The sequence below is a fragment of the Myotis brandtii genome, unplaced genomic scaffold (assembly GCF_000412655.1).
Source record: "Myotis brandtii unplaced genomic scaffold, ASM41265v1 scaffold4, whole genome shotgun sequence".
NCBI classification, from domain to species: Eukaryota; Metazoa; Chordata; class Mammalia; order Chiroptera; family Vespertilionidae; genus Myotis; species Myotis brandtii.
In genome coordinates this window covers 759,701-774,655 of record NW_005365371.1, presented here as the reverse complement: position 1 = coordinate 774,655, position 14,955 = coordinate 759,701, and the positions used below count along the sequence as shown (strand labels likewise).

The 14,955-nt window shown below is 41.4% G+C and overlaps 1 protein-coding gene across 1 annotated transcript in view; it reads left to right on the top strand.

The window, feature by feature from the left end:
- Positions 1-13,860, top strand: part of HACD2 (3-hydroxyacyl-CoA dehydratase 2) — an 83,537-nt gene extending 69,677 nt beyond the window's left edge. Inside the window, exons 6-8 of the mRNA XM_005873215.2 lie at positions 2,814-2,935; positions 5,314-5,492; positions 10,835-13,860. Of these exons, the coding sequence (XP_005873277.1) occupies positions 2,814-2,935; positions 5,314-5,492; positions 10,835-10,917 (384 nt within the window). The 3' untranslated portion in view covers positions 10,918-13,860. The remainder of the gene's footprint in view (positions 1-2,813; positions 2,936-5,313; positions 5,493-10,834) is intronic.
- Positions 13,861-14,955: the final 1,095 nt, after the last annotated feature.

Sequence of the window (14,955 nt, the reverse complement as noted above, 5' to 3'; positions counted from 1 at the left end):
AAAATAACCACTAGGCTGGATCAGAGTGGGAGGTTTCAGGGGTTTTGTTTGTTACCTGTCTTCTTGAAGGCCACTAAGACTACACAGAAACTGATATCAGTTATCAAAAAGCAGGGAACTGAATCTTGAAATGACCTAATTAAGATTGAATTTATTTGCTTTACAAATATTTGTTGAGCTCCTACTTGTGAAAAGCACAAAGTGCTTTTGGGAATCAAAAGATGAATAAAACACACTCCCAGCTTTCAAGACGTTTGCAGTGCAAAATATTTTTACCCAAAGATCTTTGAGCAAGGCTTGAGCCCAAAGCTATAAAGCATATCTTCTTAAGATGAGGAACATGACAAAGTACATCAAAAAGCAAAGTGTGCTCTGAGAGTATTTTAGTATAGATGGGTGTTAAGCAGGGATTTGGGGACAGACTGAAAAATGAAAGCCCTAGAGGTGTTAGCCTTTACTTTACTTTGGCCAATAAGTGAGCACCAGGAAAACAAAAAGTACTCTTGGCTCTTGACAATATAAAATTCTTATCATTTTTAGAGAATGGTAACTGCAGCTTTGAAATTCTTTGTCAGAGCAATTTAGTTAATAGGTATGTAAATGACTGCTTATTTCATTGTGTAGGTGGATCACTCCATGTACACTTTCTGAGGAAGAATAAAGTGCTAAAAACTATTAACATTGCACATACAAAGACGCAAGAGTTAAGATTAGCATGCCATACCTTTGTTGTGTTAGATGTTAGGAGTAAGACATGATCCATCTTATCATTAGAATTTGTTCAGTTTACTCAGTGGAACTTTTTCCTCACATTCAACTCTTAACTGCCCTTTTTGGATGCAAGAAATGTAAGTGAATTGCCGTGGGAGCTTGTTTCTTATGACTGGTTTTCAAGCACTAAGGATCATGGTGAACCTCGCAGGGGTGGGTGGGAAGGAGGTGTTGAAAGTTCAAACCACAGAAATAGATTATCATGCAAGATTTGCAGTCTGAGGCATCAAGTGAGAACATCTCTTTAAAAAAGAAAAAAAACATCTAAGGAGTTCTTTTCAAAATTTTTTGTTTTTTCTGCATGAAAACAATTTCATAGGAGGTTAGGAATTCCAAAGCTCTTCTGGCTTTAGCTACTTCCTGTGATCAGCATGGAAGCTTCTTTAACCCTTTTAGGTCGTTTGTCTACTCTCAGCCACCAAAGCTTTTTTACCGTTCCGGTCGTATGTCTGCTCTCAGCCACCACAGCAAGGAACCATACGAATCTTAACTCTATTCATTCATGTATCAGTTCATAATTTCTCTGAAAGCTCTTAAGTGTCTAAGCGACCTTGTCACGAACCAAAACATTGCCCCGACAAATCGGAGATATCAAAACTCAATATAAACAAACGCAGTCGTTCCACACTCGCCATGCAAAACACCGTGGCGAGTCAGTCGCCTTTTGAGAGTGAAGAAATCGACAAGCTTCGGAGATACTTCGCAGAATTTCAAATAAAGCTTTACAAATTACGTTTAACTATAATTAGGCATTCTCGCTTGTTAAGATATTTCAAAATAATACTCCAAAATGGCAAAAAGTTACCAAAAGAAGTGTACTGCAAATCTGAAAGTAACGATGAAGAGTTTTATTTTGGCACCTTGAATACTGACTCTGACGTAGAAAGTGATAACGTTTGTAGTGATTCTACTAGTAGTGACGTAGTTCCAAAAAAGAATTAATAAATCTTGTTTATCCTTCATAATCTTGCATGTTATGTATCACTGCTCTTTCAATGGAAATTAATTCCGACCAGTACGACACCCATGTCCAAATTTAATACGACCGCAAAGGGTTAATCCTTGAGTTAAACAGGGAAGAAGTCACCGGTGGGAGAGAATAAATGGGCCTTGCCTCGTAGATGGTCTCCAGCTCTTCTCCCACTTGAATCCATCCTCCCCAGTGAATCAGTAGCGTGGTTTGTTGTTGTTAACCTGAGGATATTTTTTCTCATTAGTTTTTAGAGAGAGTGGGAGCGGAGGAGGAGGAGGAGGAGAGAGAGAGAAACATCAATCGAGAAGGATTCAGTCCGCAGGCTGACGCTCTATCCACTGAGCCAAACCGGTTAGGGCTCTCATTAGTTTTTAGAGAGAGTGGGAGCGGAGGAGGAGGAGGAGGAGAGAGAGAGAAACATCAATTCGAGAAGGATATGTTGACTGGTTGCCTCCCAAATGGGCCCCTACAGGGGCTGTGGGGTCGAACCTGCAACCCAGGCATGTGCCCTTGACTGGAAATCGACCCTACTACCCTCCAGTGCATAGGCGGACACTCTAACCAGTGAGCCTTACAGGCTACAGTTGTGTTTTAATCACTATATTACCCCTCCTTGAAATTTCCTTAGGTTCCTAATTGTCTTGTAGATCAAATTAAAATTCTTAATGGAATCCAAGCTTTCCACCCTTCTTATCTTCTTCCCTTCTACCCTTCTTATCTAACCACTCTTGGCTCCCACTAACATCCATTCACATTCTCCTCGTGTTAATTTCTTTCTGTGGGCTACAGCTCATGTAATTCCCAGTCCTTGCATCTCTCACTCATCAGTAAGCTGAGCTCCTCTCACTTGCCCCTTCCCATTGGCTTTCTACACAGTTGTCATGGGCATGAGTTCCTTTCTGTGGCAAGCTCTCTGCATTATGCTGTGGCCACTGAGGATGGACACCAGGGACTGTGTCCACTTGCTGGAACCCCCAGCTCTGTAAAGGGACTGCGGGGGAGGGGTGCTGTACATTGTGAGTGCTTTTGTTATCACATGTTATTTGCTTTTGTATTCCTTTTCCTCCAGGTACAGAGTGAAGACAGTGTCCTTCTGTTTGTTATTGCCTGGACAATCACAGAAATTATCCGTTACTCCTTTTACACATTCAGTCTATTAAACCACCTGCCTTACCTCATCAAATGGGCCAGGTAAAGAAGTACAGGGAATGAAGACTAACTTTTGAAATCATCTATCACTGCAATATTGTCTAAATACTACTTCTAAGTTTTTTTAAAAAAGTGTATGAGACGGGGGATGGGTAGAAAGCTGGTCTGTAGATTTCATCAGGATAAGGAACTCTATTTAATTTTGATTCTAGAAATACTGTTTTAAATTTTTTATATTTGTTATTTTTATTGAATCAGTTCTTTGCAGTTAAATTATTCAATAGAGATTTGATTTAGCATCCCTTTTTTGTCTGCATCAAATTTTACTGATGAGTTTCTGCCATTATGATGTTTTTTTGGACCAAGTCCAGTTCTCAATTTTCTCAACAAGCTATGACTCTTAAATTAATTTCTAATTAATAGCAGTTTAGATTAGTATCAGTTTATTTTGCCTTGATTATTTTTACAATAATATTCATTATGAGTTGGATAAAAGGCCATCTATTTATCTGAACTAATCCATGAGACAGTTGTAAGCAATTTTCTGAGTTGAAAACGACTATGGGGAGGATTGACAAAAGGAGCAAAATTATCCTTGGGGCCCAAATGCCTCCTTTCATGGAAGGAAAATAGTGGTTTCTAGGCAGTTTATGAGTTGGGTGATTAAATTAGAGGCAGACCAATTGTTTGTGACATTTCAAGTATGTGCACTTCTTTATTTTCTTCCTTTTTTCCCCTAGTAAACATTTTTATTAGGAAAAGGGAAGAATGGGAAAAACATAGTTTCTAACCAACCTGGCAGGCATTGTGGAAGCTGTCTACCCTGGGTATAGGGAGCATTCATTGACCAAGCCCTGATTTTACCATTGGAGAATGATTCTTTTGTCCCTGTTTTCCATGGCCTATGGAAAATTCTTCCTTTCCACCATCCTCCTTAGCATGCTGAGGTTGGCAGTGGAGAACATCTTCCTTTAATCTTCGCGGATTTCTCAGCACCTGGAAATTCCTGTACCTGGAATTTTGAAGCTCAGTACTCACTGTCAGCCACAAACAGCCAAAGACTTTTTATTTTTTAATTATTAAAGTATAGTTGGCATACAATATTATGTATGAGTTTCAGGTGTACAGCATAGTTATCCGACTATTTATACACCTTACAAAGTGATCACTGCAATAAAATTAGTTATTGATCACTGTACAAAGCTATTACAATACTGTTGACTATATGTATTCCCTATGCTGTACGTCACATCCCCATAACGTATTTTATTCCCCTTCACCTTTTCCACTCATCCCCCCTCCCCTCCGGCAACCATCAGTTTGTTTTCTGGGTCTCTGAGTCTGTTTCTGTTTTGTTTTGTTTGTCCGTTTGTTCTGTTTTTTAGATTCCACATGTAAGTGAAATATGTTATTTTGTCCTCTGTCTGACACATCACTTAGCATAATATCCTCTAGGGCCATCCATCACAAATAGCAAGGTTTTATTATTTGTTATGGCTGAGTAATATTTCATTATATGTCATCTTTATCTATCTATCAATGGACACTTAGGTTGCTTCCATATCTTGGCTATTGTGAATAATGCTGCATCAAAGGCTTTTTAAAATCTGAGCTGATGATTTCTTCAGCAATACTTATACCTCGAAATGACTTCCAGTTTATTCCATAGGATGAACTTCTCTCTGAATTCTCTTTGAAACAGAGAATTTCTTTTTAAAGTGAAAGAAATTGTGTGGATTCTCCCATGTGATAGTAATTATAGTTTTTTCATTGAAAAATTACATGACGAAAAGTTTGTATAAATTTTTAATTTTTAAAATTAGCATATATTTCAGTTTTCACAACAGCATGCACAGACCTTTGATTAATTGTAGGAGTGCACACACATGGAATGCGCTATTTTTTTTGTCCATAGACCAGACTTAGTGTACATTGTTAAGGATTCCTAGACAAATGCTCCAACACCTTCTCCCAACTCCCTGCACATGCCCCATCCACTCCCACCCCATAGGGTAGGTTCAATATAAATCATAACTCAGTGCCCCTGCTTTACAAATATTTGGCATCACCTCAGTTTAGGGAGTTGTTTTCAAGAGTTTTTTAAGGCTTACCGAACACATTTATTTTATTTTACAATAGTCAGGAACATACCTGCTATAGGCCCTTTCAAAAAACTGGCTTATGAAACCTAATCTTCAACAGTGGATGAACAAGAAATCAATAAAATATATTTAAAAAAAAACACAAAAAAAAAAACTGGCTTATGAAACCTAATCTTCAGCAGTGGATGAACAAGAAAATGTATAAACAGACCAATATTTTCTAAAAGACCAGTACCGATTAGAAGGGTGGGAGTGCGTCTTTCTACTAACACTGGCTTTAGGCCTCAGTAATGAGCATTTTGTTTTGTTTTGTTTTAGGTACACACTATTCATTGTGCTATATCCAATGGGAGTGTCAGGAGAATTGCTCACAATATATGCTGCTTTGCCTTTTGTCAGACAGGCTGGCCTGTACTCCATCAGTTTACCTAACAAATACAATTTCTCCTTTGACTATTATGCATTCCTAATTCTGATAATGATCTCCTACATTCCACGTAAGTAAACAGTTATGCTTAAATTCATTTATGTGTTAAAAATTGGCTCTACAATAGCTAGAGTTAAATACCTTTGGTTGTTTTTACATCATATTTAGGTAAATGTAAATCTGGTTTATTGGGAATTTTCTCTGGTAGTAGTTGTAGAAAGATGACTCCTCAATACAGCTGCCAAAATGCAGCCCTTCTTAGTGTGTGGGTTTGAAACACTGACTACCAGGATGGTAACTGTTGGGGAAAAGTACTGAGTGGAAAACAAAAAAAGCCATTAAAGCCTTACCTTGACTTTTTCTGTTTCTCAGGAACTGCTTATTATAGTATCGGAAAAACATTGTAAAGAGGTGGGGGTTTTTGCATTTTTACTATATCAAATAGACAGTTCTTCATTTTTAAGGAATCAGTAGTTAATTGGAAACAAATAGCAAAATAAAAACAGGTTAATTGCCCTGGCATGTTGCTCAGTGGTTGGCTCTTCGGCCCATGGATCGAGGGGTCACAGGTTCAATTCCCGGTCAGGGCCCCATACCTGGGTTGAAGGTTCATTCCCCAGCCCCGGTTGGGGTGTGTTGGGGAGGCAGCCAGTCAATGTCTCTCACATCAATGTTACTCTCCCCCCCACCCCCCCGCCTTCCACTCTTTCTAAAAGCAAGGGAAAAATATATCCTCGAGTGAGGATTAAAAAATAAAATAAAAACATTAATTTATTTTTTTCTATATTTTTTATTTTCCTGTTTAGAAACCAGCACTAAAACCATTTGAACAGAACATAGTGTTCTCTTCAGGATAGCTTCCAGTATTTAACAGTGCTGCTAAAGGCCTATACTGGATAATCAAATGTGCCCCTCAGCGTACTTGGGAACAAAGGGAAAATGCTGTGTTTGAGGCCTCTGTGAAGTGAGTCCTGTTTGCTGAGGAAGAGTTGTTTGATCCTTTTCTTGGATTCTGTTGTTCATTGAAATCCTGTGGTTGATTTCCACATATCCAAAAGGACATAGGTTTCTTCTCCTTTAGCTATTCCTGTAGCCATTGTGACTGGCTCTTATTTTCGTCTATAAGGTGCTATCTTCTCCCCTAAACCTTGGGTTAAATTCAGACAGGAGGGTTGGGCTTTTCTTCAGCCTACGGCACTAACTGTGTGAGTCATCCTAACTGTCGTAAGGACATGTTAGTGTCCCTCTGAGGAAACCTGCATTTCATGCATTGTGAAAAAAAACTGCATCCTGATTTCATGTAGCATTTACCTTGGACACAATTCTGCTTCATGATTCACTTCCCACTCTCTTAATTATCAGGTCCTTCTCTTGGGTGCTGAAACCATGGTGGCTAAAGGCCATCTCTCAGATGTAAAAGGGAGTTGCTTATCAAATAGAAAGTAAATATGGAAGAGTCTAAAAATTCAAGTAGTAAAAATTAGCTTACAGTTTTTTACCTTTCCAGTGTTGTTCCCTAAGAGTTTCATCTTCCAGTCTCCAGAGCAACAATTCTTAGTTGCAGTTTTGCCATCCTGGAATAACAGGTATTATCCCAGTGAGCAGGCTCCACAGATTTATTTAACCCTTTGTACGCCACAAGCGTCTACAGACACGGGGATGGCTTCCGTTTTGAATGCGTGGCATTAACCGTGGCAGTTAAACTGGTTAAATTCAACATGTTTTTTGAGTAAATAGAGAATAGATGCCATTCTGGGTAACCTGAAAAGGGTCAAGGAGGATCTCGTGCAGTCAAACCAATAACAAGATGCTGCCACACTGGCAGAAGTCAGGGCTGCTGCAGGGTCTCTGTCAGAAAGGAGGGCTTCCTCCCCGCAACAGCCTCCTGGGCAGTCAGTGTCTGCGCCTCCACTCTTTCTTGTGTTCTGATGGCCAGCCAGTGCCCAGCCTTGCCTCTCCCTGCTGACCTCATGACAGCGGAGGGGCCTGGTCTTCCACAGGCAGCCTCCCCATGGATAGCATTCCTCAAGGAGAACGTTCCCGGTTCTGTGGGGCTTCCCCTCAGCTTTAAAATGTGAGAGAAGACCTCAGCCAGCTGTCTGCGCAGACTTCTCAGCACGTCTGTTTCTTCGTCTCAGTTCCTTCCCCCTTCCCTTTTCAGCCTCCTTTTGGTAAGAGAACTTGGCTTAGTTGAAGTTTATAGTCTTTCCTTTTTAAGGTGGCTTAACTCTTCTAGACAAAGAGTAGGGGTTGATTTCTAATAAAGATTAAAAGATTTCCTCCAAATCCCTGACTCCCCACCCAGCTCAAGATGGCACCTGACCTGCTGCAAATCCTGTGTCTGCTGGCGCCCTTGGCGCCTCAGGCGGGGCGGGGCAGGCGGTAGCACTGAGGCCAGTTTGTACACTTTGTTCCGGCCAACCGCACATTTCATCTTTCCAAAGCTTTGTATTTATTAGAAGAAATGCAGAACTAGGAGAGGTTGCTGTTGACATGTGGTCTTTACCAATTTGGTTTTCTTTCTACAACTTAAGTTTCTTTTAATCTTGTTTAATAGGGAGTTTGTGATAGATATTACATAGGCAACACCTGCTTTTATGGTCCTGACCTGTTACTGCACTGATGCACATGTAGCCCAGATTGCGGCCCATGAGCCCTGGCCCAGGAGGGCTCTTGTGTTGGGAAGCGTGGAGTCCTGTGCAAGGTGGTCCTCTCTGCTGTGGGCAGTGGCAGTATGTTCTGTGTCTGCGGGACTCAGTAGATGTCTAAGTCCTGTTTACATTTTCCCTCCCCACGTTGGTGAGCACTGGTTATAGAGTGGGGATAAAAAGGCTGAGAAACAATGATGTAGGGCAGGGGTCCTCAAACTTTTTAAACAGGGGGCCAGTTCACTGTCCCTCAGACCGTTGAAGGGCCAGACTATAGTTTAAAAAAAAACTATGAACAAATTCCTATGCACACTGCACATATCGTATTTTGAAGTAAAAAAACAAAATGGGAACAAATACAATATTTGTATTTGCATGTGGCCCGCGGGCCATAGTTTGAGGACCCCTGATGTAGGGTGAAGACACCAAGAAGCTGGCTCTCCCAGTGGTCAGTACCTATAACCACAGCTCTGATTTTTGGAGAAATTGAAAACGAAACTTGTCCCAGACAGAGCGTTTCCAGTTGCTCTCATCAATGTGAAACATCAATGTGAGAGAGACACAGAGCTCCAACTGAGTCTGGGGATTGAACCTGCAACTGAGTATGTGCCCTTGACCACAAATCGAACCTCCACCCTTCAGTCCACCAAACCGGCCAGGGTGAGAGAGTCCATCTTCTTACAGAAAGGCGAGCACAGTGGCACCCACCAGCCCCCACACCCACCCCAACACACCAACTGTCTCCATTCTGTGTGTCCTGAACTGGGAGAGCAGAAGGTAGAATTCTAAGTAGCCTGTTGTAAGGTTGAGGTTTTCTTAGGGATAGTCTTCATTATAGCCCAATGGAGTTAAAAATACGAGCCATGAATCTGGAATTGTTTTAACCTAAAACTTGGGTTTAGCCTGAACATGTGGGTAATTCCGATGGAGACAGTGTCATCCACGTTTTGGTCCCAGGAAGACGTCACTGCTAGAGCTATAGAGAGCCTTCAGCCCAAGTATCCCATTCCTTTTCTTAGGCACTCAGAAACCTCTGGGAGATGTGGAAGAACTCAAGGGCCATATTTGCCCTCTGTTTCTGACATCTGCCTCTTGGGCAGCCAGCAGGCCCTTGCATACAGGGATGAAGGCACACTTGGCCATCTTGCTCTACTTGCCGCTGAGGGCCTACTGAATGGCTTCCAGCTCACTGTCCCCCCTCCCACCCTCTGAGCTAGCTGTGAGGCTGTAGCCGCCCTGTACAGGGTGTTGTAATCAAATGCAACCAGAGGAAAAGGCCTCTGTGCTTTGCCACAACATTTCCCTTTACGAAAGCACATCTATAGAAATGTGACCGGCCCGCATTTTTAAATGATTACAATTATCATTCCTTACGGTTTAATTATATCTTTACTTCTAGTTTTTAGATTATAGAGCTTGTCAACTTTTTTGGCTCTCTCATACTAAAATAGTTCACTGTTGAATTACATGCACAAGCTGGGTCTTTTCTGCAAATAACTTTCTGCCTGCAAATAGTGAGTGGAGTGGTTGGCAGCCCTGCTCGGCATCAGCTTCTGCAGCTTATCAGATCTGTGTGCACATGCCCACTGATGGCCTGGAGTACATTTGAAATTTGGGAGGACCATTTGAAATTTGTCCAACTTGGAACCCATTTAAAAAGGAAGAAACTGTCAGAGAGCGTGGGCAATACTAGAAATTACCTCCCCCAAAATACAAGTTATTGTCTAAAAATAGACATTGGAACTGCTGAGAAGGGGAGGAAAGGAAGGATATTGTACACCCAAGACTATCTCACTGGAGTTTCTTACATGGTTATTGAATCCCCCAGTTTACAGTAACCTTGAGAAGGCCAGGCAGCTTAAACTGGCATTTTCCAAATGTGCTCTCTGCCCGTTTCCAAATATTCCCTAAGTAGGCAGTACCGTCCAGTTCATTTGAGAGCCCTTACTTTTTAAAGTAATCTGTAAATTACCAAGAACAGAATCTCCAGTGGGTAAGATACTGGCTATCTTTTCATAAAGACTTTTTCTACCCTCAAACCTGTCTCAGTTGTGTTCAGATTAGATGTAGTAGCACTCCTCCCCCGCCTCAGTCTGGCCTTTCACAGAACAGCCCAGAGCCTGGTCCTGACTTTCAGTGATTTGCAGTGAAACACCAGACAAGTTGCCTGCCTTCTCTGGGCTTGAATTCCTCCTCTGAAACATGGACAATAACTCCCTCACTAGAATTTTTCACTTGGTTGCTGTGAAATCAGAGTGTGAGTGTAAAGGTAATAAGAGTGTAAAGAATATAATTTGCTGGCTCTGTGGCATCTTGACTGGTAATGGTAGTGACAGTAATGTCTGTCAGTCCAGGCCACATGACCCTTCCTCCGTGGCTAACACAGGTAAAGGTAGGTCTCTGTGTTTTCCCTTCCCCAAGTGCACTTTGTCACTCCTCGGCAACTGGACGATAAAGTAGTCAGAAAGTCAGGAGGACTTCAGTCCAGGTGCTTTACATGTTTTTATTTGTTTTCGAGAGAGAGAAAGGGGGAGGGATAGAAACATCGATGAGAGAGAAACATCAATCAGCTGTCTCCTGCATGCCCCCTCTTGAGGATTGAGCCCCCAACCCAGGCACGTGCCCTGACTGGGAATCAAACCCATGACCTCCTGATTCATGGGTCAACACTCAACCACTGAGCCACACTGGCCAGTCAAGTTCATGTGCTTTAAACATGCAATTTTAAATGTTCTCCTTAACCAGTTCTTTCTTTTCTTTCCAGTTTTCCCCCAGTTATACTTCCACATGATACACCAGAGAAGAAAGGTCCTTTCTCATACTGAAGAACACAAGAAATTTGAATAGTTCCTGTTTCTGCACCCGTCCAAAAAACAAACTTTTCAACAACAACAAAATGCTGCAGACTTTTTGAGTTCCCAATACGTTTCATAGAAAATAAGTAAAACTATTTTTAAAATACTAAACAAAACGAAAACCAAAATCCAGTGTCACACAGGCCTGGGGTTTTATAAGATAAAACAAGAAAAAAAGCTGTTACATAAAACACCCTGGCCAGTCCATTCAGCATGCTTTTTCAACCAGAAGTTCCCAGTATTTATGATGGCACTAGACAGGGATTTGGCATTTTTTACCCTCCTATTTCCTTCGTGTATCTGATAAACAAAGATCTGTAACACTGAATGCCTGATAGTTGCAGTCTGAGTATGGAGGTGGCACCAGCTGGGTGCCCGGCTTGCAGGAGTTCTGTTCAGTCTGCAGCGTGGTCAGCATTCCCTTTCAAAGTGCTCCACTGCATGCTGAGAACTGTTTGTGTTTTTGCAGCGGCAACCTTTGTTCTCTGGAATGCTCTGAAGTTATGGCTAGGACCTTTTCCTCATGTCTAGTGAATGAAATACACAGTTCGTATGTCTGTGAAGCTTTGGGGTAGTACCCATAGTCAGAAAACAGCTAGAACCCTTTTGTTTTCAATTGAGTCATTACTGCCTGCCACTAAGAAATGTGCTTGAATCTAATAAGTATGCGTACATTATAGAGAACCTACCTTAACCTGGGGCTCAGCCCCACTCATATTTAACAAAACGACAGTGCTCAGAAAGGGAGAGTTTCAGCGTAGTAAATGACAGGCACTCCCCAGTCCTGTCCTCAGAGCCCCTCTGAGCGATGCATTTGCAGCAACTGTTCTCATCTATGGCCCAAAACCAGTCTAGTCACAGAAGGGGAGGATCTGCTCATGAAACACATGGAAGGTGTTACTTTAGAAATGTCGTCGGAAGACCACTCAGGAAGAGGTTTCTGTTTCTACACCCTGATCATTTTATTTTTAAATTTTCATGAAACTCTTCAGTTTGGATACTTCTCCTAACTATGGTCCTCTGTAATTCCCACCAAGTTGTACATCCAGAGGCAGTGGGATATCCAGTGGGCAGTCAGGAGCTGAAAGCAGTGTCACCCACATGCTGGGGCAGCCAAGAAACCCTTGCTCATGGACATTATTTAATCAGCGTCCTGTCTTTGTGCCATGTAATTGCTCAGCTGTGCATCTCAGACTCTTCCAGAAAGGGCTGGAGGGAAATGTAAAGCCCAAGCTCAGATGTGCACTAGATTTTAAACACAGGATGTTCTTTGTGGAGCCTTTTTTTTTTTTTTTTTTTTTTTTGGAAAAATTGGTTGATCTTTAAAACATTAAAAGTCTACCTTATAGAGTCATTATCACTTAAAATATAATTGCTAATGTCAGAAGAGTGTCATAATGGAAAGTAAATTTGAAATGCTTATTTTCATAGGCACTTGAAAGTTAACATAAGAATGAGAAGAAAATATGCAGCCTAAAATGTGATGCAGGCAGATGTGTAATAAATAACTTTTGAATTGAACATTAACATTCTGCTTCGCACAGTCAGCACTCTTAACTTGGGCATATTGAGATTAGAATCTATTGTACATGATAAACAAAATGTATGGGAAAGATTATATTTCATGCTTTTTCTCATTTCATTTTTCAAAACTGTATTTCTCCTGTCAAATAGAATCAATTTGGATTATAATAGCCTTATTATTTAATCTGGGTAAGATTTTTTTCAGTTGTTGTTGGAATAGTTAGATGATGGGATGAAAAGTGCAGGTTTTTTTCAGGGTTGCTGGATTGGATTTATTCAGGCCTCTCTATTGTAATTTGTCACTATTTAGGGAAACAGTCTGTTGCAGACAGTGGTATTGCCTCAAATTGCAAAAAGAACACAGTAAACAACTTTCTTCTCAAAAAGGGTCTCAGCCCCAGTGTTTATTTCTGTACATCAAACATTTAAAATGCTCGTGGCAGATAAGTAAAGACAGGCCACCATGTCCTTCAGCCACCTCTCCTAGTAACTGGTGTGTTTTTTGTTTTTTTGTTTGTTTTTTTTTAGCTCCAACATAAATTAATGTTTTCTTTGAAGTGGTGGCATTCTTTTAGGAATTGAGACCATCCAACCCCACCAAATGTCCCACCTTCCTACAAAGTGTGAATGAAAAAGGTGGTGTTTGGTGGGTGTTTTGACAGACTTTCAGTGTTCATTTCAGTCCACAATCAAAGACATCAGCTGCCCCCTGACAGGATGTTTCAGATCCCTCTCGGGTCCACCTTCTGGCCGAGGATTCTGCGAGGTGCGCAGTAGTGCTTTGTAGACGCGAGCTGCTGAATTGCAACTTGCTGTCTTTTGTTTGCTAAGGTTGGGATCGTTCATTTAACATGCATTGCCTGTGATCAGAGGCACCGTGGAGAGTTAGTCCTCTAATAAAGCACCACCCTGCCAGACGAGAACGGTCTTCTGGCACGAGCTTCCTACGGAAGATGTAGCCCTAAAGAGGCCTGTGAAGAGACTGCCCTCATTTCCACTTTTGCTTTTGGTTATTCATTTGTAATAAAAGGTTGTCATCGATGTGGTGCAACCTACGAATTCTTTTCAATTCTGAGTTTCAGGTAAAACATAAAACACCAGAATCAGTACATACTGCTCCTTTGAAATTTGGGTAAAAATTTATATGATCATATATAGTCATTTTTGTATTTTTTCTATGTTGTGAAAACCAAAATTGTAATTTTATAAGTCTTTGATTCACTAAAATTCTATAATTTAAATGTATTTTTTGTATATTTAGAAATAAGGCATTCAAAGACTATGCTTAACTTTCTATGCATGCATTTGGAAGCTGTTTTTACTGATAATGTAGTAGTAAGTTGTATTCATAAAATACTGATCTGTGTTGCATTTCAAAATAAACTGGTGTGTGCTCTGCCTGGGTCTGAAACACTGGCCAGCGAGTCTGGTGATTTTTCACATTAAATTGGCCTGAAAGTGGTGGTGTAGGAACACGGACACGTTTCCGTTCTGCCACAGATTCCAGCTCACTCTCTGACCGTTTTAAAACGTATTTCTGCTCATCATGTGGTTCTGTACCTACAGGAAAAGTAGATTATATTAAGAGGTTTCCAAAAAGTTGTTCTTCCTGCCAGTCTTCAAGCTTATCAAGCCCGTCCCCAATGCGGCTGCAGAGAGACAAGGGGGACCTCACGTAGGTGCCCAGGAATCTAAGAAACTCATCAGTGGATGATTGAGGACCCTTATCGTACAGTGTTTTTTGTTTTGTTTCTGTCTTTAGCCTAACTCTTCTAATGTAAGTTGAAAGGGGAAATACTCCTGTTGCCCAGCAATGCTCATTGCATATCAGACAGATACATGGTCAAGGAATCAAGTACCTCGTCCTGAAGATGCCTCCACAGACAGAGTGTCCTGGGGGCTGCTCCGCCCACAGGATACTAGCAGACGCTTCGGACCTGCTAGTTCTAGGCTCCCAACGTCTTCACCTCCATGAAAGCTTGATGTCTCTGTGTGCTGAACACTTTCTGGTTATTTCTTTGGGTGATTTCTGTTATTTGCAGAAGCAGCTCCATCAACTCTTGAAGCTGAGCATTGAAGTCCTTCTTAGAGATGAGCTAGGACGTGCTGGGGACATGGAGAGAGACCTGGGGTCCTCCCCAGAAGCCAGCAATCACATGCCCCCACCTAGTCTACAAGGTCTTCCTCCGAGTTAACTCACCATTCGTTATCCAAGAGTGTGGTCTTTATCCCAAGGGGGAACATTTCCTTTCCAAATGCTGTCTGGTCACGACTTAGATATTACCAGCACTGCGGTCAGAGTGAGAACCGCCTCACTCCTCATACAGAGTCTGTCTATTTCAGAGACAGGCTTTATTTATGAAAAGAGAAGTAAAGTTACTGCAACCAAAGCGGAGGGCCAGATGGTAAAGTTAATATAGAGGCACCCAGGAAACACCACTTTTACAATCAGGGTGGTAATGGAAATCAGGGCTTTCTAATTGGTCATTGTCATATTTTGTGGCAA